The sequence below is a fragment of the Marmota marmota genome, unplaced genomic scaffold (assembly GCF_001458135.2).
Source record: "Marmota marmota marmota unplaced genomic scaffold, marMar, whole genome shotgun sequence".
NCBI classification, from domain to species: domain Eukaryota; kingdom Metazoa; phylum Chordata; class Mammalia; order Rodentia; family Sciuridae; genus Marmota; species Marmota marmota.
Genome location: NW_025999962.1, coordinates 5,848,378 through 5,874,344, shown reverse-complemented (window position 1 = coordinate 5,874,344; position 25,967 = coordinate 5,848,378). Strand labels below are relative to the sequence as shown.

Here is a 25,967-nt window from a genome sequence, read left to right as displayed (position 1 = left end):
TGGTTCATAACATAGGCAGTGACCTGATGGCGCTGGTGGATATTTTGAGAGGTGCGTTTGTGTTTTGTGCATCTCCCCATGGCTCATGTCAGCTGAGTATTTTTCTAGTGTTTCTTTCATGTATTAACAAATGCCAACTTCATGCTATGCTCAAATTGTTCCTGATATTGGAACAAATTGACTTTTTCAAAACAACAGTTAAATCAGTGCTCTGCTTTAGATTCTACATGAATTAGTAACTCCATGAGTTATCTATAATTATAAACCTTGTTTTGCAGATGAGAAAACTGCAGCTCAGTGAAGTAAAGCTAACTCCAAGATCCAAGGCTTAGATGTGATGACTCTGAATCCTTGTCTTTTTTTTTCATGAACAAATTTAAAAAGAAATAACAATGGGTGAAATATTTGGATACATATAAGAAAGAGCAAATTTCTGTAATTTATGAAAAAATTCAAACTAGTAAAAAGAAACAACTCAGAAAAATAAAGGTCAAGAATAGGCAATTTATAATGAAAGAAATACAAATGGTCATTAAAATTGAGATAGAAAAAAATTTTCCTTCATTTAGCGTTTAACCATGCAAAACAAAACGATGACATGTTGGTTTTATCCACTATTTCAGATAGCTGTAGGGAGACAGTGGTGAAAGCACAGATTATCGTAGCCCTCCCAAAGCACACATCCCAACCATCTAATTTCTAAGGATTCATCCCAAATGAATGATAAGTGGGAAATGATTTTTTTTTAAATTTTTAGATGGAACCAATACCTTTATTTTATTTATTTATGTGGTGCTGAGAATCGAACCCAGTGCCCCAAGCATGAAAGGCAAGTGTTTTACCACTGAGCCACAACTCCAGCCCCTGGGAAATGATTTTTGTAGATTTCTAAGAATTGTTAATAATCCTGAAAAAAAAAATGAAAGCAACTATTATCACTAAGTGACTAAATAGATCCAGTGGACCAATACAATTTAGTATTGTATGACTTTTCAAAAAATATTATATTTATAATGGTTGACAGTAAATGCTCTTCATGTTTTATTAAGCAAACAGAGCATTAGCATTTTGAGTGGAATCTCATCTTTGCAAAACCATTTGCATGTATGTGTATGTTTGTGTGTACAAGCCGGTCTCCTGTAGGAAGAAGCCTGAAAGGATACACACATCAAAATATTGTCAGTGGATGTCTCAGGGTAGTAGAATTGCTGGATTTTAAATTTTTGTTCTCTTCATTTAACTTTTCTAAATTTTTCAGTAATTTGTTTTATGATTTTAAAAAATTAAGACATTGTCTAACACAAGGTGCATAATAAATACAAAATATAAAAATAAACGAGCAAAACAAAAAAGAATAATGAGTGGGGCTGGTGACACGTGACTATAATCTTGGCTGCTTGGGAGGCTGAGGCTAGAGGGTGGCAAGCTTGAGGCCAGCCACGGCATTTTAGTGAGACTCTGTCTCAAAATAAAATAAAAAGGACTGGGGATGGGCTAGGGTTGTGGCTCCACGGTAGAGCGCTTGCCTAGCACATGTGAGGCCCTGGGTTCGATCCTCAGCACCACATAAAAATAAATAAGTAAAATAAAGGTATTGTGTTCAACTACAACTTAAAAAAAAAAAAAAAAGGACCAAGATGTAGCTCAGTGCTTGCCTGGCATGTGCAGGGCTGTGGGCTCAATCCCCAATATCACAAAAAAAAGAGAGAGGAAGATGGGGCCCTTGTAAACCAACACACTGCGTATCTAACAGGGCTAGGTAACAAATACCTACTGAAGAATTGTTGACTCACTGCAGTTTGGAGAGACTGTTGCCCCATCTAGGAGATTTGGATTCCTTATTTCTAACCAAATTAGTCTGACCATATTTCGGGTTATCTTACTCTAAGTAGATGCAACAGGGCTGAGCTGGGCAAAGTAATTTGCTACCTCTAAGTCACAAGCTCCATAAAGTACAGATGAATTTGAGACACTTGTAGATGAGACACAGGGCTGCCTGCAATGCATGGTTAACAACCACAACCTCTAATTTTGGTTACATGCTTTTAAAGAGACCAGAACCCAGAAATAGTTTCATGGGTCCCTGCATACTTTTTTAAGCAATGTAGCCCTAAGTTTAAGAAGCAGCCTAAAACAGAAATGTGGCTTAGAGAGGAATGGGGTGAGCTTGGGTGTGCCTACCCAGCTCCTGGGAAGCCTGTCTCTGGCCCTGGGCCCCGTGGGCTGCAGCAAGAAACTGAACTTTATTTTAAAAATGCCATAAATGTTCTCCCAGGCCTCCCTTCTCTGGGTTTCATGACCACCCTCTGTGGAAATGAGAGCCTGTGTAATCGCAAAGCACAAATGATCAGAGCAGGGAGTAGCGAGAAGACATTAGGATGTGCCCACAGGACACAGCTTAGAGTCACAGAGTGGGCCTGCTCCTGGGGCCTGCGCCCTGGTTCTCCAGGCCTCCCGTTCTCTGGCACTGCAGGGTGCGTGCTCCCCACCCTGGAGATGCTCCAGAGGCTCTTGTGGATCCTCTGTGTAAATGTTCGTCTTTTCTTATAGTAGATGGACACAATACCTTTATTTTATTTACTTATTTTTACATGGTGCTGAGGATTGAACCTAGTGCCTCACACGTGCTAGGCAAGCAATCTAACAACGGAGACACAGCCCCAGCCCATTGCTTTTTTTTTTTTTAACTTTATTTTATTTATTTTAAGTTTTTTTTTTTTTTTTAAGTTGGACACAATACCTTTATTTTATTTATTTTTATGTGGTGCTGAGGATCGAACCCAGCGCCTCGCACATGCTAGGCGAGCGCTCTACCGCTGAGCCACAACCCCAGTCCCCCCATTGCTCTTCTTAACAGCCCCCCCACACCACTCTGTCCTGACCTGGCTGCCTAGAAATGTCTCCACTGGATCTTTCTGTGTGACGATTGAAAGGGAAATTTTTGTTTTAAATAATTTTTAGTTGTAGATGAACACAATACCTTTATTTATTTATTTATTTATATGTGGTGCTGAGGATCGAACCCAGGGCCTCATGCATGCTAGGCAAGCGCTCCACCACTGAGACACAGCCCCAGCCCTGAAAGGGATATGTTTTTAAATTTAAGCAATCTCATTTCATCTGCCTACGTATTCTTAACCTGTTTTGTGAACTAAGCCTGTGACCTTTGTACACCAGCTTGTCTTCCCCCACAAAAGGGTTTTGAGAGCACTTGATGAGATGAGATAAGCGGGCCTAAGTGCCTGTGTAGTGGGTACTCTAGATGTATCAAAGTAGGGAGCTTCCCCAGGGCCTGCCCCTCACCAAGCACTTTGCATAAATTATCTTATTAATTCTCAGAGCAAAGAAGCAAAGTGGTGTTTTCTCAGCTGCCTTTTGTGGTTGGGAAGTTGAGAATAGAGAGGAGTAGCTTGTCCACATTGACACAGCTAGTTGGGCTAGCTTCTTGAGATGCACACCAAAGCCCATGTGACACCAAAGCCCGTGCCTAACCACCAGGCTGCCCCAGCCTTCTGTCTTCCTCAGGGGAAAACAGGTAGCCAGTGAGAGCCTCTGAAAATAGGCCTCTGTGTTGATTTCCCAGAAAGCCAGGATTTTAGGGCATTCTGGAAGGCTCAACAAACAGGTTTCTCTTGATCATTTTCTTAAAGCTTTTTATAATCTTTTGTTGTACTTGTGTGAGCACTAGTTTGTGTTTTGTTTAGATTTTGTGCTGAATTTGAGAACATTTCTTAGTTGAATTGTGTACAAGAAAATTGGACTTGGTTGGTATGAGTTGCAGTATCTGTGGCAATCTGCCCACTTCTTCCCACACATAACAGGTTGATTGAGGACAGAGCAGAGTATCTAGGTATTGGTAAGTAGTACCACTGTAAGGATTTAGTCTGCTGAAATGCTGTTTTACCCAGCAGGTTAAACTGACTGAATGCTTATGGTGCTGAACTTGAAATGCTAAGCTCGAGTTACCCGTATGGAGACCACTCTAGAAACCCACCCTCTCATGCCCATTCCCCCCCCCCCTCAGTGTTCTGCTTGCTCTTCTCATAATTCTTCATACTCCAGACACCCGTTCCACACATAGTATCAAAGACTTGGGAGGGACTTGCTGGTGGAGGCTTGGGGGAATGAATGGAAATGGTGCTTTTTTTTGTTATTGTGGTGATGGTGGTTGGTTTGGTGTCCAAATCAGAGCATCCTATGGCCTTGAGAATTTGGAGAGAAGGGACCACCCACTGTTCAAGAACAAGCAGTAGCTTCTTGGGGGGGATGTATTAGCATGAGGAAAAGAAAAGGAATTTGTATAGTGTAGAGAATTACAGCTGAAAATAAGTGAAAAAAAAACTCAGGCCCCCAGACTCCTAGTAAGTAGGGAGCGGTTTTAGGGAAGAAGTTGTGAAAGATAAATTATTAGTCGTGGAACAAGTTGGATTTGGGTAAGCCTTTGGAAGGACTAGGGAAGAAGCCCTGGAAGAAGGCTTGAATCCTTTTGGACTGGGAATTCAGGAGTTGCAGGTACTTAGAACATGATCTAGAAGGGGGAACACGATCTCCAGGTGAACACATCCTTCTGGTCCCACAGACTTCTTGCCCACAGGGAAAGGGTATAGCCAGAGGAAGGCTAGAGGGGGCCTGTAGAGCATGGAGTCCAGGGCAAGGGCAGGTTGCTTTTGCCTGGGCTTTCTGGCAGTGCTCTGTGGTGCAATAGGAGAACAAAGTAGAGTCAGAGAACTGGTTCTACTCCTAGCTGTGCTCCAACAAGTTGTGTTGTCAAGTTATTTCCCTGCTCTGGACTTCACATTATGGTCTTTCCATTCTTTCTGCCCCTAAAGATCCCTGACTTTGGCGTCTTCGGCTTCACTGTCCCTGAGCATTTCCAAGGGCACCAATGGAGAGGAGGCCCCAGAGCTTGCCTGCTGAGGAGTAAAGGGTTAGGGAGAGGTGGGGTCTGGCACACTGCAGCAGGGGTGCAGTGGCGCACGCCTGTAATCCCAGCAGCTCAGAGGCCGAGGCAGGAGGATTGCAAGTTCAAAGCCAACCTTAGCAACTTAGTAAGACCCTATCTCTAAATTAAAAAAATATAAAACGGGCTGGGGATGTGGCTTAGGGGTTAAGCGCCCCCGGATTCAATCCTCAGTACCCAAAAAAAACCACTACTGAGATAGGAAGTAGCCTCATAGACCAAAACGGCTGCGCATCAAAGCCTTAGGACAGTAACTACCCACCCTCTGCCTCATTGTCTCCTGACCCATTTCTGCTTTTTAGAAAAGGCATTGGATTTTCATGCCTCAGTTTCTTTTCTTTCTTTCCTTTTCTTTCCTGCCCTCCCTTCTTTTCTTTCGTGCTGGGGATGTAACCTGGGGCCTGAAGCTTGCTAAGCAAGCACTCCACCACTGAGCTATACCCCAGCCCCCTATGCTTCAGTTTCTGAGAAGTCTGAAAGTTAGTATTTGGGGTAGCAATAACATTACTCCTTTTCTTTTTGTTCACAGAGATGCTGCAATTCGTCAGCAATCAAGTGGGAGAGTTCCCTGACTTGTTTTCAGAACAGCTGTGTGGCTCCTTCCCTGGCAGTGGTGGTAGTAGCAGCAGCAGTAGTGGCGGCAGCAGCGGCAATGGCAGGGGCAGCAGTGGCGGAGCCGTGGACCCCTCTATACAGCGGTCATTCAGCCAGGTCCCGTTATCTTCCTTCTCTCCCTCAGCTGCCTCCCCCCAGGCTCCAGCCCTACAGGTCAAGGTCCCTTCTACTGCAGTTCCCACCCCACCAAGGGCAACCCCTATTCTCCAGCCCCGGCCCCAGCCCCAGGCTCAACCGGCAACTCAGCTGCAACAGCAGACAGTAATGATCACCCCAACATTCAGCACCGCTCCACAGACGAGGATCATCCAGCAGCCCCTGATCTACCAGAATGCAGCCACCAGCTTTCAAGGTGATTCAGATGTTGGATGTGGGGCTGCTGGGTAGCTCCAGAGTTCTTGTGCCAGTTTTCTGCCCATGCAGATAATTCTATCCTCTTTGAGTATGGCCCTGTCTGGATGAGCGTCAGGTCACTGGCCCCATGAACTGGTGCAGGAATGTTTTACATTCTGCTTCCTCAAAGACCTTAATATCTGTTAGGCCTAGTTCAAGGGTACTTGGTCAAAGAGTCCAACAGGCATGGTAGACACAAGGCCATCATAGTAACTAGAGACACACAGTCGTGAATAAAGTTAGGTCTCAATCTTGGCTAGGCAGCAGCCAGGCCTTCGCACCCACAGGTGGGAATGATCAATTCAGCAAACAACTCCTGAACATCCACTGCAGAGATGAGTATGACTTTTAAAATAGGTGCTGTTTCTGAGTTGCATGTCCTCTGTATGTGATGAGTGAATGAGTGACTGAAGTGCTTGTTCTTTCTGTGTGGTGCACTGCATCCCAGTGACCGTGGGGAGCTCTGGGTGTGATGAGTACTGCTCTGAATTTGAAAGACCCTGATAGTTGTTTAATGGGTTTGGAGAATTGGGGAGGGGGTGGAATAAAGGCAAAAAGCTGAGATCATCGTCCCAGAGCACATTTTCCATCCAGAAGGGATGAGAGGAAATGAAGCCCCTGGGAGTTGTTGATTCTCAACATCTATTAACTCTCTTGCTGGGTGCAGTCATTTGCCAGTTAGCTTCCTTTACCTCCACCCCAGCACCCAAAGTAATAAAACAATTTGTACTCGTTCTCTCAGAAATTGATGCAGCCCTTATGGGATGTTCTTATGCTCTAAACCAGCTTGTAAATGGCTGTGCACATCTTTTTCAGCAGCAGGTGGGAAGTTGGAGTCATTATGAGATACTCCATCCTTGGGTTAGTGCTGCAGCTACAGTGACAGCTTGCATTTCTCATCCATGTGACTTTTTCCTCCTTTTCCTCCAAGTCCTTCAGCCTCAAGTCCAAAGCCTGGTGACATCCTCTCAGGTACAGCCAGTCACTATCCAGCAGCAGGTGCAGACGGTACAGGCGCAGCGGGTGCTGACACAAACAGCCAATGGCACACTGCAGACCCTTGCTCCAGCCACAGTGCAGACAGTTGCTGCACCCCAGGTGCAGCAGGTCCCGGTAGGTGGTTGAAAAGGGCTCAAGGAGGTTGGGACTGTTGCCTGGTCTTTGGTTGAAGATGTAGTCTGTATATTAGGAAGGACCAGTCAGATATACAAGGAACAGCTGGCACAGTTGGTAGGGGCACTTGGGCCCCAGGATGTATCTGTGAGAAGTGTACAGAGTCCTAGCTAAGACTGCATCTGTAGAGCTACAGTGGCTCACCCTACCCTTCAGAAAGGCTGGTATAGTGATTATTGACACATATAATAGGTATAAACCTGGAAAGAAATATACCAGATTGGTATCTCTCAGATTATTTTCTTTCTTTTTTTTTTTTTAAGAGAGAGAGAATTTTAATATTTATTTTTTAGTTTTCGGCGGACATAACATCTTTGTTTGTATGTGGTGCTGAGGATCGAACCCGGGCTGCACGCATGTCAGGCGAGCCTGCTACCACTTGAGCCACATCCCCAGCCCAGATGATTTTCTTGAAAATTTTTTCTTCCCTACCTTCTTCTTTTTCTTTCTTCTTCTTCTTCTTTTTTTTTTTTTTTTCTAGTACTAGGTATTAAACCCAGAAACTCACACATGCTAGGCAAAGCACTGTACCACTGAGCTATACCCCTAGTCCTTTTTTATTTATCTAATATTATTATTATTATTATTTTGAGACAGAGTCTCCTTAAGTTGCCCAGGCTGACCAAGAACTTGCAATCCTCTTGTCTCAGACTCTCAAGTAGCTGGGAAATTTCCCCTATTTTCTGCAATGAATACTGAACATGTTTTTCTTTCTAGGGGAGGAATGTGTATTATCTTTATAGAAAAGCATGTTGTTTTTATGTCATGTGCTATAGTAAACCCTATTTTTTTTTACTAACAAACTAATTTATCTTTTAAAAAAAAAAAAAAATCAGGTTTATCATTTTTGCATCTCAGCCATCCTGGCTTTCCTGTCTTTACAAAGTCAGAACTGTCTCCCTCTACTGTCCACCTTGACTGGACCCTGTTCTGCTCCTACCAGGCTGCTAACACTGCCTTCCTCAAAGCTTAAGGAAGCCTTAAGACACAGGGTCCTCTTTAACTGTCCCCTCTCTCCCTGTCAGCCAGTGTTCAGGCTATACAAAATAGCCAGCTTTTGAATGATTTCTATGAGATTTCCTGTAATTTTTTGATTCTCAGTTTCATGAAAAGCATATTTTCTTTTTCTTTCTTGGAGTATCTATGCAGTTAGAAATAAATGTGAAATAAGAAAAGTAATATCACCTTCCTTTTCCTTGTCTTCCTTCCCCATCTAGGTCCTGGTCCAGCCTCAGATCATCAAGACAGATTCCCTTGTTTTAACCACACTGAAGACAGATGGCAGCCCTGTCATGGCTGCAGTCCAGAACCCAGCCCTCACAGCCCTCACCACCCCTATCCAGACGGCTGCCCTTCAAGTACCAGTAAGAGATTCCTCCTTCCCTGCCCTCCTCCCTCCTTCTCCTTTCTTGGAGGTGTTAGGCTTCAGAGATGTGAAACCACATGCTGAGTAGATGTTAGAAGCTCTATAGAATATTTTGGTCAAATTGTAAATATCACCTTGTTTCTTTTTTTAGAGAGAATTTTTTTTTTTTTTTTTTTTTTTTTTTGGAGAGAGAGAGAGAGAGAGAATATTTTAATATTTATTTTTCAGTTTTCGGTGGACACATCTTTATTTTACTTTTATGTGGTGCTGAGGATCGAACCAGCACCCTGCGCATGCCAGGCGAGCGTGTTACCGCTTGACCCACATCCCCAGCCCTCACCTTGTTTTAATTTTGTTTTCCCTTGAAAAGGTTCCACTAGTGTTAAATAAGAATCCTGGCATCTTCAAGGGGTGGCAAAGAGCACTAGAGCAGCACCTGTTCCTGGGCAGCTACTCTACACAGGACCATTACCTCTTAGGTCCTGCTGCTTGTGGAGGTTGGCTTCTGAAGCTCCCTAGGGGCGCCAGGCAGGAAGGGGCACAAAGGTGGAGAGCATGAAAAGCATTCATCCTTCAGCTGAGGGGTCTCAGCCACTTTCAGCATCCTGTGACAGAAAAGTCTGATTGAGTAAATGGTGAATTAAAATGTGGACGCATTAGCTTTATTCATAAAAGCCAAGAACTAGAAACAACCCAAATGTCCACAGGAGAACAAATAAACAACTTATATTCATACAATGAAAGTGAGTGTGCCAATCAATGAGAAAAGTAACTATTAATGCATAGAACCACAATGACTAAACCTCAAAAATAGTATGGAGCCAAAGAAGCCTATCACAAATAATTCCACTAACATGAAGTTCAAGAAGAGACAAAGGACAGCTATGGTGATAAAGTCAGAACAGTGATTATAAGGGGGGGCAGGAGGGAACTTGCCCAGGGGAGAGGTCTACATCTTGGCCTGGGTTGTTATACATATTGTATTTATGTAAAACCTTATTGAGGTCTAAACTTAAGATTTCTGACTTTTATTATGTGTAAATTATTTGTTAATGACTAAAGAAGCTTTTTATTTGTTTATTGGTCACTTTATTGGAGCCATTTATTGTAGAAAATAAAACATTTGTAAACATCACCAAAATAAGAGGGGAAAGCAGAGATGAAGAATAGAAGAGAGAAGCCCTTTTGGTCAGCCTATTTTTTTAATAAAATGACTCAGATTGAGAATGCCTGTTCTGCCCTTGAGCTCTTTGAGGGCCAAATTGTAGAAAGAAATGCAGTAATTTATTAAATTGTCATATGAGAGAGAAAAAAATGTGTCATATAACCAAAGAAAGTTTTCTCTGTTACCAACTAATGTGGTTCACTGAGAGGTGGTTAATAGTTGGAGGATTCAGAGGAGGTTAACAGTTTGAAAGCAAAGCAAAATTATATAACTTGTTTCTGGAACCCCTAGATCAAAAGTCAAGATATGTTTAGCCATCTTGATCCTCTGGTGGTATAATTTATCATGAAAGAGAGATAGTAACTGAGGTGCCATGGCTTTAAGGCCTTTGGGGACCTACCTTAATTAACCCAAGAAGGGTCTCCGGTCACATGACACATTGCCAGATGATGTGACTTGGCCAGCAAGCAGCTCTGTGTTGTAAGGTTGCTTTACTTAAGACTAATGAAGAGATAATTCTACCCCTACTCTAGACCCTGGTGGGCAGCAATGGGACCATTCTCACCACAATGCCCGTGATGATGGGGCAGGAGAAAGTGCCCATTAAGCAGGTACCCGGGGGAGTCAAGCAGCTTGAGCCTCCCAAAGAAGGAGAAAGGAGGACAACACACAATATCATTGAGAAGCGATATCGCTCCTCCATCAACGACAAAATCATCGAGTTGAAGGACCTGGTTATGGGGACAGATGCCAAGGTAGGTGCCAAACAAAATGGCATTTCATGCCCATCATCTCCCCTGCACTTTTCTTTGCTATGGGAGTTAGGGAAGTCCCAGGCTTGGTTGAGTGTCTGCAAAGAATGAGTTAGAGATGTGTTCTTAATGCATCTTGGTGTTTGTCAGCATATAAAATATTAACTAACATAAGGGGATTAATGAGGGTTGATAAGGCAGTGATTTGCGGGCACTTTTTACTCCTTCACCTGTGCTCTTCTGGGACCATGGACCCCAGCAGCGGAAGCAGAGATACCTGCCACTCACCAGTGGCCAGATACAGGCTGTTTGCAGGTTGGAGGCAGCGGAGGGCATTGCTGGCATATCCTTAGCTGTGTTCAGGGTAGCTATAATATTTTTACCTTTTAGGGAAGAGAGAGGAGAGATTGGGTTTATGACCAATAGCAAATAGAAGAAATTCATTTTTCATATAATCTATTGTGATGAATGTGTCTCCCAACAACAGGAGATTTTTAAAAAACCTATTATCTGTTTACTTTCACTGGTATTTTGAAAGAAAATTTCATTATTTTTCCTTGTGTACCTTTACTTAAGATAACTGTCCCGATGCTCTGGGTTTTTTGTTTGTCTTGTTTTGTTTTGTTTTTGGTAGTTGTGTATGGACAGCATGCGTTTATTTTATTTATTTTTATGCAATGCTGAGGATCGAACCCAGTGCCTCACACATGCTAGGCAGGTGCTCTGCCACTGAGCTACAGCCCTAGCCCCAGTACTCTGGTTTTTGTTAGTCTGTTTGCTTGCAGTGTTGGAGATCTAACCCAGGGCTTTATGATACTATGCAAGTGTTCTACCGCTGAGCTACATTCCCAGCCCAGTTCTCTGGTCTTTTGTTTGACATTTGTTTTCCTTAAAGTTTGTTTTTGTGCTAGGGATAGTATAAGGAGTAGGAATAATTGCTAGTATATATTATGTGTTGATGACATGCTAGGCTCAAGGCTAAGCTCTACATATACTGTCTCACTTAGCCCTCACTGCCAACCTATGACTCACATGCTATTATTACCCCCATGTTAAGGAAAAGGAAAGTGAGGTTGAGAGATGCGGAGAATCTTGTTCCAGGTAACCAGCAGCTGAACCAGCATCTTGCATCCCCACCTACAAGCTCTAAAGCTCTGCTTTCTCCACTCTGGTCTGCCCTGGCTTCATTGTGTTTTACTGGTTCTCTTTCCCAGATGCACAAGTCCGGTGTTCTGAGAAAGGCTATTGATTACATCAAATACTTACAGCAGGTCAATCATAAATTGCGCCAAGAGAACATGGTGCTAAAGCTGGCAAATCAGAAAAACAGTAAGTGTGCCCATTGAGAAAGGGGTATCAGGCTTCCTTTATTCAAGAAGCCCCACCCAGCTCAGTTCTAACCTAGGTGGAGCTCTATAAAAACAGATAATTTTCCCTATGGGGTTTTCTTTGCAGAGCTTCTGAAGGGCATTGACCTGGGCAGTCTGGTAGACAATGATGTGGACCTGAAGATTGATGACTTTAATCAGAATGTCCTTCTGATGTCTCCCCCGGCCTCCGACTCAGGGTCCCAGGCCGGCTTCTCCCCCTATTCCATTGACTCTGAGCCAGGAAGTCCTCTGTTGGATGATGCAAAGGTACACATTTTTGAAATCCCCAGACCCTTGGAATTTCTTCCATATCCCCACTAAGAAAATTGTGAGAAGGCCTCAGAGAGTGAGTCCAACTGTTAAGAGCGCATAAGCCATAGAGAAACAGGAATTCTGTGAAATTAGCTTAAGTCGTGAAGAATAAAGAAGAGAAAACTGACACAGGTGGCAGGGGACAGTCCCCTCTGGTTTAACTGATCTTCTGAAAAGCCCCAGGAAAGGAATGAATGAATGCCAGATCTAGAACCAGGACACAGAGCAGCTATTGGTGGGGTGGGCTCTGGGAGTTGCTAGAGGCGCCTCATTACTTCTCTTTACCTTAATGGTCCTGGCAAGACCACTTTGTGAGGCTGATCAGTCGGTTTAGGATGAGGCTACCTCTGGGTCCTCTTTCCGGAAATGACTACAGTTTGCAATCTAACAGATAACTTTCCAACCAAGGGCTTTTAATTCTCAATAAAAGCCCCTGGCAATTGAAGTTTAATGGAATTAGTTAAAAGAGACTCTGAGCCTAATGATCTTCTTGGGAAACTGTAGAGGGAGACCACTGGGTCCTGTACTATATTTTGACTTTGGCAGTTTCTGACTCCAAAAGCACAAAGTTTCATTCTAGTGTACATTTTTGACTAATCTATTTTTTTATATATCTTACTTTTATTAAGGAAGTTTTATTTTTGAAATATTTTATAAATGTAATTCTGTTTGATAACAACAAACCTTATGACATATAAATTGAATTAAATAGGCTTCTGACTCATCAAAATTTTTCAAATGGTTTTTAAAATATTAAAAGGGAGTGACATGATATGTACACTTCAGGACTCAGGGGAGGACTTGGGAAATCTGACTCTGGCCTTCTTCCCTCCGTCACTATGGACCTCATTAGCTACCAGATCCTTTGTATCCAGTCCTTCTATAAAATGAGAGTGAGGGGAAGTAATGTTCTGGTTTTAAAACAGGCTCAGTCCTTTAGGTAGAATCATGCTGAAGCATGGTCTTTTATCATCTTTACTGAGATAAAATTTAAATGCTATAAAATGTACTTTTTTTCTTTTTTCTTTTAATGTACTGGGGATTGAACCCAGGGTTGCTTTACCACAGAGCTACATTCCCAGTTCTTGTTTTGTTTTTGTTTTTTATATGCCTTGATTTTATTTGTTTATTTTTAGGTAGCATTGAGGATCGAACTCAGTGCCTCACACATGCTAGGCAAGTGCTCTACCACTGAGCCATAACCTCAGACCCCCAGTTGCTTTTTATCTTTTACTTTAAGACAGGGTCTTGCTAAGGTAGGTTGGCCTCATACTTGTGATGCTCCTGCCTTGGCTTCCAAGTTGCTAGGATTCAAGCATCTGCCACTGCACCCAGCAACATATTACGTATTTTAAATGTACAGGGCCAGGAGTTTTAACACATGCGCACATTGTAATCAAAATGTAAAGCGTCCTTCCATCAGCCCTCAAGCTCTCTTTTCACACGTGTGCAGACAGTTCATACTCTTCAGCCTCAGGCAGCTACTACTGATCCACCAGCTTCCTGTCATTTAGATTTGTTTTGATTCCTCTGAAATTATACAGAAATGGAATCATGCAGTGTGTTCTCTTTTGTGGAAATAACTGTTTTAAGAGAAAAATCTCTCTGCCTTTGTTCTTTGAAACATTCTTTTCTTGGTGGGTGAGAGGAAGAGTGCTCCAATATTTGAGAAATCATTTGTGAATTGTGGACTTCTTAACTCCCTCCTGTTTTTATTCCTGTCTGACTTAATGGTCTTGAATTTAAACCTCACAGGATGATCCCTCTTGTATGATATATAAAAGTAAAGTGCTATAAAAGCCCATGCAGTATTCTAACCCTGAAGCCCTGTTTTAAAGGTCAAAGATGAACCGGACTCTCCTCCTGTAGCGATTGGCATGGTGGACCGCTCTCGAATTCTGCTGTGTGTCCTCACTTTCCTGGGCCTCTCCTTTAACCCGCTGACTTCCCTCCTACAATGGGGAGGGGCCCATGATTCCGATCAGCACCCGTACACAGGCTCTGGCCGTAGTGTACTGTCATTTGAATCAGGTAGGTAGGGGGCCCCTCATGCCACCTGGGTGTAGTGTACTGCTATGGCAAGAGAAGGGCCCTGTGTATAAACCACATAACATATCTACCAGACTGCGAAGGAGTGGGGGGCTCCTTGCTTCTGACAGGGACTGGCATAAACTATACTGTGGAGATAACAAGGCACACCCAAGTTCAGTCAGAAAGAGCAAAACAAACCAGAAACTTGTACTGCACTAATTACCCTGGGGTTGGGCAGGTGGGAGGGCAGGGATAGTGCCTATTTGGGGGAGTTGGTGGTGTTTTTTTGTTTGTTTTTTGTTTTTAGAGAGAGAATTTTTTTTAATATTTATTTTTCAGTTTTTGGGGGACACAACATCTTTATTTTATTTTTATGTGGTGCTGAGGATCGAACCCAGTGCCCCACACATGCCAGATGAGCACGCTACGGCTTGAGCCACATCCCCAGCCCTGTGTTTTTTTTTTTTGTTTGTTTGTTTGTTTGTTTTTAACCTGGGTTTTGAAACCAATGTCCTAACCCCTTGGGCTAAGATTTTTGTGGCTCCATGGTGACAAGGGCTACAGGATTTCTATTTAGACTATAAAATTGTCTGCCCTTTCTTCTGAAAATGAGGTAGAAGGCTCTTTCTTGGATGTCATACTGCTGGGGTCTGTTAGTTGCCTGGCTGTTCCATGAGGAGCCTGCTGAGATACCCCTCTTTAGGTTCTGGAGGCTGGTTTGACTGGATGATGCCAACGCTCCTCCTGTGGCTAGTGAATGGTGTCATTGTCCTGAGTGTCTTTGTGAAACTGCTGGTCCATGGGGAGCCGGTGATCCGGCCACATTCCCGTTCCTCAATCACCTTCTGGAGGCATCGGAAGCAGGCGGACCTGGACCTTGCCAGAGTGAGTTCTATTATCCACCTTTTCTCTTCATCCCCACGGCTGGGCAAAGAATTCAGGGACTGATATTGAGTCCCCAGCATAGATGAAGACCTGTGGCAGCTGCTGTGGTAACTCAGAGGAAAGGGTACCTATGTGTAGATCATGCTGTGGACACAAGATGTCTGTGGTATGACAGGAAGAATAAAGTACATCTGAAGAGATGAGTTCTGCCTGAGGGGACCTGAGGTGTGGGTGGGGCTGACCAGGGCTAGAAGGATAGGCGGGCATGGCAGAAGGACCTTCTCAGCTGATAGCAGCATGAATACACAGGCTACTTGGAAATTGGCAAGTTCTATGGGTGTGTCTGGAGTACAGAGTGTCAGAGAATGAGGACAAAAACCAGTACTGTGGTTAATTTTAAGCCCAAATTAGAACTTTGACCAGTAACTGATTTAGGGCTTTATATCCAATTCTCTGAAAACCAGGGAAGGTTTTTGAGCAGGAAAATTAGCTGAAAGTTTTCATTTGAAATAAATAAAGGGTGTATAGGGGAAGGATTCAGTGGCAACTCAAAGCGTTGAAGGGAGAGTTAAACTTCTCAGGAGGTATGTGAACCAGAACATTCCTCAGCAGGTAGTAAACCCTGACTGAGCCTGTAAACTTCTGCAAGCTGCAGTGCCTTCAATTGAGAATCTGATTGGCCAGCCTGGATCTGTCAATCACGGCATGGCTGTGGGTCCTAAAATATAGATGTGATTTGAGGAGCCATTTCCCAAGATGGATATCCTAGAGGCAGATTCAGGTTTGTGTTTGACAGATGTCGTTCTGGCAGCTATATGAAGGGTAAGTTGGAGGAGGGAAAAATGAAATGTACAGAAACAAATTAGGGGACTCTTGAAAAATAGGCCAGGCAAGAAATGAAGACAAGAGCCTAGAGTTTAAAGGAAAAGCAGAACTGAAGAAACAAATTAGGGGACTCTTGAAAAATAGGCAAGACGTAAAATGAAAAGGAAGTGGTAGTGGGGTTAACTCAAAAGATGGGAGAGGCTAGAAGATGTGTGTTTTTTTTCTAGGCCTTGTTGCTTGGAAATATGAGAAAGTTCTTTGTAGAGTGAGTAGTGACCAGGAGGCAGGCTGTGGGGGTTGAGAAGGGTCAGGATCCAAGTATTTGGGAAGTTGCACATCTGCTGCGAGAGGGTGCTTGGGGAGAACTGGATTAGTGAGACAGAAAGGGCAAGAACCAAAAACTGAGTCTGAGGAACAATCAACCTTCTAGGTAAAGAGAGCAGAAGAAGTGGGGGATCCTGCTTCCTATAAAAACCTTCTGCGCTAATGCTTCTCGTGGCCGAGAGAGGGTAGAGAGAGGTCGACAATGTTAATATAGCACCATGAACTCTCCATTAGACCCTCTCAGGTTGTCAAAGAGATCCCAGGTTAGGGTAGTTCAGCTGTGAGTTTGCCTAAAACCATGGGTCTCAAACTTCAACCAGTGTAAGAATCTCTTGGACATCTCAACACCAGAGGTTGTGATTTAGTAGGTCTGGGGCAGGGTCCCAGTGTCTGCATTTCTCACGGACTCCCTGGGCCTGCTGCTACTGGCCTCCGAGGACCAGTAGCTTTTGAGATCCCAAAAGCCTAAAGGAGCAATGCCGTTCATCTAAATTTGAGTTACCATCTTGTATGTAAAAGCTAGTGTGGGGAACTCTGACCAGCATTTACTCAAAAGATGAACACACTGCAGTCCAGTTTAGTTAAAAGGCTAGGAAGTATCTCAAAAGTTAGCAGTGATTTTTTCCCCCATATGGAATGAAATTACAGGTAGTTTCTTTTTACTTATACGTATATATGTGTGCATATATTTATTTATTTAGCCACGTGTGTGTGCCTTTGTATGTGTGTGTGTATACACATATAAATTTTTTTGTAGCTTTCCGAAGTTTCCCAGATTTTCCTTAATGAGGACAGATTCTAATAATGGAGTTGGGAGAATAGGAGTCTATTAAAACAAAAAATCCACAGCAAAGCCAGTCACCATACACCCTCTTGCTGCTTTGTAGGGAGATTTTGCAGCTGCTGCCGCCAACTTACAAACCTGCCTTTCGGTTTTGGGCCGGGCATTACCCACCTCCCGCCTGGACCTGGCCTGTAGCCTCTCCTGGAACGTGATCCGCTATAGCCTGCAGAAGCTGCGCCTGGTACGTTGGCTGCTCAAGAAAGTTTTCCAGCGCTGGCGGGCCACCCCTGCCACTGCAGCTGGCTTTGAGGATGAAGCTAAGAGCAGCGCGCGTGATGCAGCCTTGGCCTATCATAGGCTGCACCAGCTGCACATCACAGGTGAGTGACCAGCTACTACTGCATGGCTTGCTGCAAGGTGCCCCGTGACATCTCCTCCACTTTGCCAGGTCTCCACCCTGAGTGAAGCCCCCTTTACATTGCTTTTTTAGACTCACTTTCCACCTCATTCATAGCTATAGTTTATCATCTCTAAGCTGCACATTTTGTTCCTAGTAACTTCTCTATACTTCCTCCCCCCCTTTTTTAAACATCTTTATACTTTTGATGTATCCTATAAATAATGACACATTGTGGATTAGCTGGTAGTGATACTTAAATTAATATGTGACTTAAAATTAATGGTATCTTAGAATCAATGAAATATGATCATTTATTTTATTCATTAAGCTCCTGCTCTAATAGAGACACAGTCAGCCCTGCAGATGGATGATAATTCAGTGTAGACTTAGCACAAGGAGGGGATTAAGAAAGACTTAGTGGGGTGGGGGATGGCTATAAAGCCTTGGCTTCTACAGGAAGAATGCCTAGGTCAGCAGCTCTGCAGGAGGTGTGCCTTTCAGGCAGAGGGAAGTCACCAAGCCCCACACTAGGTCAGCTCTTAAGGACAATATTCCAGTAGTCCTAAAGCCAGGACATGAGGGCAGGGCACTGCCCGCATGGGAAGAATCTGAATTCCAGCAGGTGGGGGAATCTTGTAGTGTATCCGTAGGATCCATTGAAGGGCATTTGGAAAATAACGACCCAGTCCGATCGGTGCTTCTTGTGTAGAAGTAGTTCTCCCTGGTGACAGAGAGAGGTTGGATCTGAGAGGATTAAGGCTGGAGACAGAGGCCAAATAGGAACTGAGGCAGCTTGAAGATGAGAAATGCTGAAAGCACAGATGGAGAAAAAATTAGCAGGTAGAATTCACTGGGCTTGGGGATTCAGTGGATGTGACAGATACAGAAAGGAGCCAGCCAGGATGTTTCCTTGGCTTGTTGCTCTGGAGTTTGGGTGAATGGTGATGCCACTGATGAAGGTGAAGGGAACCAGAGGAAGAGCAGTTTTCCCAGGAAGAGGCGATGCCGTTTGTTTTGAACACTTGCCTGTGAGACATGGGCAGGAATTATACTATAGGTAGCTGGACCTGCAGGACCTGCATCCTGGGACAGAAAGTGGACTCTGGGCCTGCAGGGGAGAGTGAAAACAAGGGAGCTGATGAGAAAAGACATGTGGAAGGAATCCTCAGTAAGACAGGCAGAGCATGGGAGTCCGAGTGGACACTGCCTGCGAAGGGCAGTCACAGGTCAGAGGAAGATTGAGAAGTGTGGCTTGGGGAGCGAAGACAGAGATGGTAGAGGAGGGTGAGTTATTGCTGGGACTTACACCAGTAGTAAGGTGAGGGCCAGAAAGTAATTGTAGATTTTGGAAGGTGCTGGAAATCACTGCTGACTTCAAGGAGCTTTAGCCAGAAGTGGAACAGACTTGGGCACTTAGGCTAGAGGGCTGGCCAGGAGTGGAGCCAGTTATACAGTTTTTAAGAAATCCCTATTTGCAAAGCTCCCCTGCTTCTTTTCTTTGCCTTTCAAGTGTCTTTGGAACAGACAAACCCCTCACCCAGGTTTCTGATCAGGAGACTGTGTTGTACTAGCTGTCAAATTCTAGAGAATTTCAGCTGGGGAACCTCACATCACTCATTCCCTCCACATTCACTGAGCATTCTCCAGACTAGGGCCTGTGGGAGGCACTGAGGGGACAGGTGACTACCGTATGGTTTCCAGAACGCTGCCACTGTACTCTACCCTTCTCCCCTTGAAGAGAAAGCTTAATGCCTACTGGGGGAGACAGACACCCCAGGTCAACACACATTTTTATGAATCACAGGGCTGAAGGTTTCCTGTGCTGATTTAAGTGGGAAGAACACAACTAAGTGAGGTCCAGAGGCCTGACTTTGCCTCTTCCCAGCCTTTGAAAACCAACTCAAGCAAAAATGAGCGAGCCTCAGGGCTGCCCCTAGGAGGGTTGTTGTGCAGCTTTCACAGGTGGACCTTTCCTGGCCTCCCACCTGCCAACCTCACACACGTCTGGCCATCATTGCTCAGTTTTGTTATCTCTTCAGTGGGATATGTGCTTATATATTATAATTCAAATCAACTTTGGGCTCTTGTTTGGTTTAAGTATTCATTACCTCCACTGAAATGTTAGGAGACTCAGTACTATATCAGCAGAATGTAGCCATGCCGTTGACATTGTTTTGGAAAATATTGCCTCTGAGTCCTATAAAATGACCAGCAATCATGACAACTCACATTTTACAGAGCCAGGTGCCCAGCCACCCTGTGAGGTAGACAAGAGCACACAGCTAGTAAGTCACAGAGCCTGGTGTCCCGTCCAGACCTGTTTGATCACAAAACTCAACTCCTTTCTCCTCGGGAACCACTGTTGCTCTGATTGTGCTACAGAACGTAGGGAAATGTTTGGTTTGGGAAATCTGTCAACATTAGTGTCTGTTTCTGCCTGCCCTAGGGAAGCTTCCTGCAGGATCTGCCTGTTCAGATGTACACATGGCTTTGTGTGCTGTGAACTTGGCTGAGTGTGCAGAGGAGAAAATCCCACCAAGCATGCTGGTTGAGATCCATCTGACAGCTGCCATGGGACTCAAGACGCGGTATGGAGGCAAGCTCGGCTTCCTGGCTGTGAGTACCCTTCATTTCCTTCTACAAAACTCTGCTGAGCACTTTCCCCAACCAGTAGCTAAAAAGCAGTATGGGCCAACACTCTGGTATCTACCATCTGAAGGAGAGGTATTCATTGACTCACGCATTCCACAAATACTTATAGCAGTAAATGAAACAGACCAAGATTCCTCCACTCCTGGCCCTTATAGGCATATGCCATATAAGCAGGACATTCTGGTGACCTGAGGGAAGAAGACTGTTTCAGAGACCCTGTGTGGCCTGTACTCAGGGATTAACATTCAACTCCTCATACTTGAAATCTTCTGGTTATATTTTTTGGTTATTTTCTGCACGCAAAAGGCATTTATTGATCACAGCACTATGAGTCCAGAAACGAAAAGCAGTGCTTGTCTGCAAAGAGCTCATGTCAGAACTAAGGTGGGAACTGAGGTTATCAAGTGTCTCCCAATATGCCTGGCAAGGTGCCAGCATGGGCATTCACAGCTGGCTAATTCCCGATCCTTGTTATCAGCTAGTTCACAGCATCTGCTGACCTCAGACTTTCTTTTAGCCTTATTTTACACAGTGCCCCACTTTGGGTAGACTGCTGAACACATTCAGTTATGTTCAAAACAGAATTATCATGTTTCCATATCTCAGTAATGGAGGCAATAAGCTAAGAATGAACAGGCATATGTCCTATGGTAACACTGTTTCCTGAAGTTCACACCTATAGTCTAGGTGACAAGGGCACAGAGAAACTTGGTCTTTTCCATGTTTTGGCCCTGTTTCTGTGACCATTGTTAAGACATCCTTCATTTAGCAATCTTTACTGGGCACTTGCTCTGGGTTGGGCACTTCCAGAGTAGACATATCACAGTGAGCAGAGCCTTTACCCTGTCCTTGGGGAGCATACAATCTGACAGGGGTCAGGCCTTCAGAACGGTGCAAGGATGAGTACTGCCCCCATTCAAGCTAACCACTATTGTGAATCCCACCACCATAGTTTATCTATTGTTTTTGTTTTTTGTGCTTTTTTTGGAGGGGGGTATTACTAACCTGCTGCCTAAAGAGCATGCTGGTCTCCTGACTGGATCTTAGGGGAGGTCAAAGTGAGCTTTCTGGGAAATATGAATCCAGGCTAAGAGTAGGAGGCATTGGCAAGGCCTCTCCCCTATGCAGTTTGTTTGTCTTTATGCTCTGGGCCGAATTACACATGTAATTTTTAGGCCCTCACCCCCCAAAATATTTTGAAGACATTTATTTTAGTGAAGTTCAACATACCTGGAGAAAAATGCACACAGTTGAACTTGAGGAATTTTCACAAAAGGAACTCACCTGTGTAAAACCACCCACCCAGATCATGAAAAAGAATGTTCCCAGCTTCCTCAGAAGCTTCCTTGAAAGCCCTCTCCTATTTCCCTGACCCCATTCAAGCTAACCACTATTGTAAATTCTACCACCATAGTTTAATCTATTGTTTTTGGGTTTTGTGCTTTTTTTTTTTTTTGGCGGGGGGTATTACTTGGCATTGAATACATGGCCTTAAGCTTGCTAGGCAAGTGCTCTACCACTGAGCTTATCCCCAGGCCTTCTGTAAATTTTTTATTGAGGAATATATGAAAGTAGATAAGTACACAAATCATAAGTACACCATTGTGATTTTACAGAGTAACCCACTTAACCAGCAGACAGATCAAGAAACAACCTCAAGGGCTGGGGTTGTGGCTCAGTGGCCCAGTGGTAGAGCACTTGCCTAGCATGCATGAGGCACTGGATTCAATCTCCAGCACCACATAAACAAGTAAAACAAAGGTACTGGGTCCATCTACAACTAAACGCATATTTGCAAAAAAAAGGAAAAGGCAAAGAAACAATCTCAAAAGTTCCCCTTGTAGTCATTCCAAGTCCCCCAGCCCAGGATAAATGTCCGATCACTCAGATGTTTTGCCTCTTTGTAAACTTTGCATTAGGAGAGCAGGCAGGGCATACTGTTTTGTGTCTGGCTTCTTTGCTCCCTGTCAGGTGTATGAGTCATGCATGTTGTTGCATGGAGTTGCAGGTTTTCATTCTCACTGCTTTACACTGTTAACACTGATTGTTCATTGTGGATGGATTTTTTAGTTGCTTCCTATTTGAGGTTTTCTGAATAGTGCTGCTGTGAGCAAAGGTATTGCAGGGCCGTACATTATGCATATTTCTAAAATGGTGCCAGTGGTATGCCTGAATTCCACCTTCACACTGTCACCAAATACATGGTAGTGTCGGCGGGGGGCTTCCTTAGTCCTTTTAGTGTATCTCATTACAGAGTCTCTTTGTGAAAACCCTATTCAACTGAGTCTTACATGTTTTTTCACTTGTGCTATTTGTCTTTTCGTTGATATGGGACTTCTTTATTCTAGATGTGATCCTTTTTTGGATATATGCTTCTGCAGATGTTTTCTCCCCCTTTGACTTATTTACGTATTCTGAAATCTAGATTATTAGTCTTCTTTTATAGTTAGATGCTTTGTTTTGTTCAGCCAATCTTTGCTGTGTCAGAGTCATGAAAATGTTCTCCTGTGGTGTCTACTATAAGCTGTGTTTTTTGCTTTTCACATTACAAATCCCTGATCCACTGGAATTGATTTTTTTATATGGATGTCTATCTGACCCAATACATATATTATTTGTTGTTGTTATTTAAAAAAAAAAAAAATCAGGCTGGGGAATATAGGTCAGTTGGTAGAGTGCAAGTCTTGCATGCATAGGGCTGTGGATTCAACCCCCAGCACCACCAAAAAAAAAAAAAACCCAAAACTCCACTGCAGGGCTGGGGATATGGCTCAAGTGGAAGCGCACTTACCTGGCATGTGCGGGGCGCTGGGTTTGATCCTCAGTACCCCATAAAAATAAAGATGTTGTGTCCACCGAAAACTAAAAAATAAATATTAAAAAATTCTCTCTCTCTCTCTTTCTCTCTCTCTCTCTCTCTCTCTCTTGCAGTGAGTACAACGCCTTTTTTTCATAAATCTAGTATCCAAAAGTGGTGGGTCAGTTTAGGGACAGCTTTCTGGGAAATATGAATCCACCACACAGCCCTAAAGGCTTGGTTTCCTAGTTGGTCTTATTATCTAGACATATCAGTCCTCCAGCTTTAGTGACAATTTTTTGCTCTTCTTTTGGCCATATAAATTTTACAATTAACTAGTCATCTCAAAAATCCCATACAGATTATCCCTAAAAGCCAGGTACAATGGTATGTGCCAAGGCAGGAGGATTACTTGAGCCCAGGAGTTCAAGACCAGCTTGGGCAATATAGCAAGACCCTATCTCAAATAAAGAAAAATGCCCCTGACCATGAGCCCCCAGAAAACATTCTGTATGCCTGACAAGCAGTGAATAATTTAGTGTATATTTTCTCAGAATTTTTTCACTGCACATACTAATGTGTCTATACATTGTGATTTATTTAATGTAATTATACCATAACCTTGTTTTGCCGCTTGCTTTTTTTCAACCTAATGATAGATCTTGGTCTTTTTTTTTTTTTTTGTACTGGGGATGGAACCCAGGGGCATTTAACCACTGAGTCACATTCTCAGTCCTTTTTATTTTTTATTTAGAGATAGGGTCTCACTGAGTTGCTTAAGGCTTCAGCCTCCTGAGCTGCTGGGATTATAGGCATGTGCCACCGCACCCAGCTTGGTCATCTTTCTTTATAGTGGTCTTCTTCTGCAGAGATACTTGGTGCTGCTAAAGGACATTTGGGTCATTTCCCGCATTTGTTGTTACGCACTGGGTTTCAGGGAACATCTCATTATATTGTCTTCACCCACCTCTATGAGAGCTTCCTCAGACTGAATCTCTAAAGATGATGATGATGATGATGATGGGTCAAAGGATAAGTATTCGGAACTTTAGTAGTGTTGCCCAATTTGCATATATTCAGTAAGATGGGGAAGGAGAACAACTGCCATCTATTTCTAAGGTAACTGGCCCTTTCTGTTTAGTTCCTTTGGGAGGGGTAAATTAAAGAGACCCAGATACTTTCTTAAAATAAAGATCCAGAAGGAAGACGGTTTGAGTTGGTGAGATAGAATCAGCTAACAAATGAGCCAGGCACTGGGGGCAGGTGGAGGGCTAGCCAGCCTCTGAAAATGTTTAGACCAGAGGTTTAGATTCATGGCATCATGTGTCTGATTTTTTTTTTTTTTTAATACAGTGGTAGTAGTTTAGTTCTGTTATCAATAGTTGGAACATCCTAAATAGGTATTTATGTCTTAATAGGTCAGTACCCATTTGAAAAAAAAAAAAATTCACACATGAAATTAAAAGAAGAAATATTATTTTTGATTCTTTATTTTAATATTTAGTTTTTAGTTTTAGGTGGACACAATATCTTTATTTTATTTTTATGTGGTGCCGAGGATCAAACTCAATGCCTCATGCATGCTAGGCAAGCACTCTACCACTGAGCCACAACCCCAGCCCTGTTTTTGATTCTTAATAATCATGATTACTTATAATAGGATGCCTTTGTAAATTGAGCCTTGCCATCTCTGAATCCTCAGAATCAGATTAGGCACCACCCCTGCATTTTCTGTTCCACACTGGTTTTCTGTATTTTTTCTTTTTATCCTTAAATACTAGAGATTGAGCCCTGGAGCACTTTACCACTGAGCTACATCCCAACCCTTTTAATTTTTTATTTTGAGACAGGGTCTCCCTAAGTTGCTGAGGTTGGGGCTGGGGTTATAGCTCTGTTGGTAGAATGCTTGCTTTGCATGCACAAGTTGCTGGGTTGGCCTTGAACTTGTGATCCTTCTGCCTCAGCCTCTCAAGTAATTGGGATTACAGGCATGAACCACTGTTCCCAGGCAGTTCTTGTTTCTTTTCTTTTCTTTTCCTTCCTTTCTTTCTCTCTTTCTCTCTTTCTTTCTTCGAACCCAGTGCTTCACACATACTTAGGCAAGTGCTCTACCACTGAGCCACAACCCCAGCTCTAATTCTTGCTTCTTTATCACAGTAACCTCTAAAACTTCAGTTTCACCAAAATATGATGTCATTTAAAGGAAGGTAATATAGTCTCACTTTGACACGGTGAACTACCTCAATCTAGTAGTTTACCCAGTATCCAACTGATGTTGAGCATTGTTATTTCCCTCAAAAATTTCACTTGGGGGCTGGGGATGTGGCTCAAGCGGTAGCGCACTTGCCTGGCATGTGCAGGGCGCTGGGTTCGATCCTCCACAAAAATAAAATAAAGATGTTGTGTCCACCGAAAACTAAAAACTAAATATTAAAAAATTTTCTCTCTCTCTCTCTCTCTCTAAAAAAAAAAAAAATTAACTTGGCTCCCTTGAGCCTTTGCTGTGTCTCTTCAGAATGTCATGACACACAATTTGAGAACTGCATGGTTAGCCACATGGGGTGATGAGGCACAAACACCTGGAATTGGGACTGGCCTAGGAGTCTGGGTAGTGCCGAGGACCTAAACAGTTTGGGACTCCTGGGTCTCTGCTTAGGAAAGAGTTCCAATGTCTATAAAATATAGGAAAAATTTTAAAAGATTTTTTTAGGAAAATCATCATAGAACTATAATGCCAAGAAAATTAAAAGAGTAACAAGTTATTTCCTCAATTTCCCTTGCAGAAGCCAGACTGTGGGTGCCTATCCCAGATTTATATTTCTTATTACTTCAAACCACTAAAATCAAGCTCCCCCTCCACTGAGATTTGTTATAAGTTTTTCTTTTTTTAATAATTCAGTTTTAAAGTATATTTCAACTGAATGAGTTTCTTAATGGTCTCTGTGGGTTCCTCTTGCCATACAACCTGACCAGGCTTCGTTTTTTTGCTTCAACGTGTGACATTGGGGCCCTTCTGAGGGATCAGGTGGACCTTGATTTCCCCTGAAGCAAGCACCACATTCCCTTCCTGATTGGGCCTTGGAACAAGCTGTTCTTGGGAGAGATTGGGGTCAACTGTTAGAAGACATTGGGACGTAAGAGGCACTGGAGTCTCACCCTGTCC

The 25,967-nt window shown here is 43.4% G+C and overlaps 1 protein-coding gene across 3 annotated transcripts in view; it reads left to right on the top strand.

Annotated features, from left to right (window-relative positions):
* The window catches only part of Srebf2 (sterol regulatory element binding transcription factor 2), a 58,728-nt gene that overhangs the window by 19,045 nt on the left and 13,716 nt on the right, over positions 1 to 25,967 (top strand). For all 3 annotated transcript variants that reach the window (XM_048803075.1, XM_015501850.2, XM_048803076.1), the window contains exons 2-11: positions 5,490 to 5,927; positions 6,900 to 7,081; positions 8,359 to 8,505; positions 10,206 to 10,427; positions 11,639 to 11,753; positions 11,880 to 12,061; positions 13,945 to 14,137; positions 14,841 to 15,022; positions 17,059 to 17,335; positions 19,802 to 19,971. In XM_048803075.1, the coding sequence (XP_048659032.1) occupies positions 5,492 to 5,927; positions 6,900 to 7,081; positions 8,359 to 8,505; positions 10,206 to 10,427; positions 11,639 to 11,753; positions 11,880 to 12,061; positions 13,945 to 14,137; positions 14,841 to 15,022; positions 17,059 to 17,335; positions 19,802 to 19,971 (2,106 nt within the window). In that variant the 5' untranslated portion in view covers positions 5,490 to 5,491. The remainder of the gene's footprint in view (positions 1 to 5,489; positions 5,928 to 6,899; positions 7,082 to 8,358; positions 8,506 to 10,205; positions 10,428 to 11,638; positions 11,754 to 11,879; positions 12,062 to 13,944; positions 14,138 to 14,840; positions 15,023 to 17,058; positions 17,336 to 19,801; positions 19,972 to 25,967) is intronic.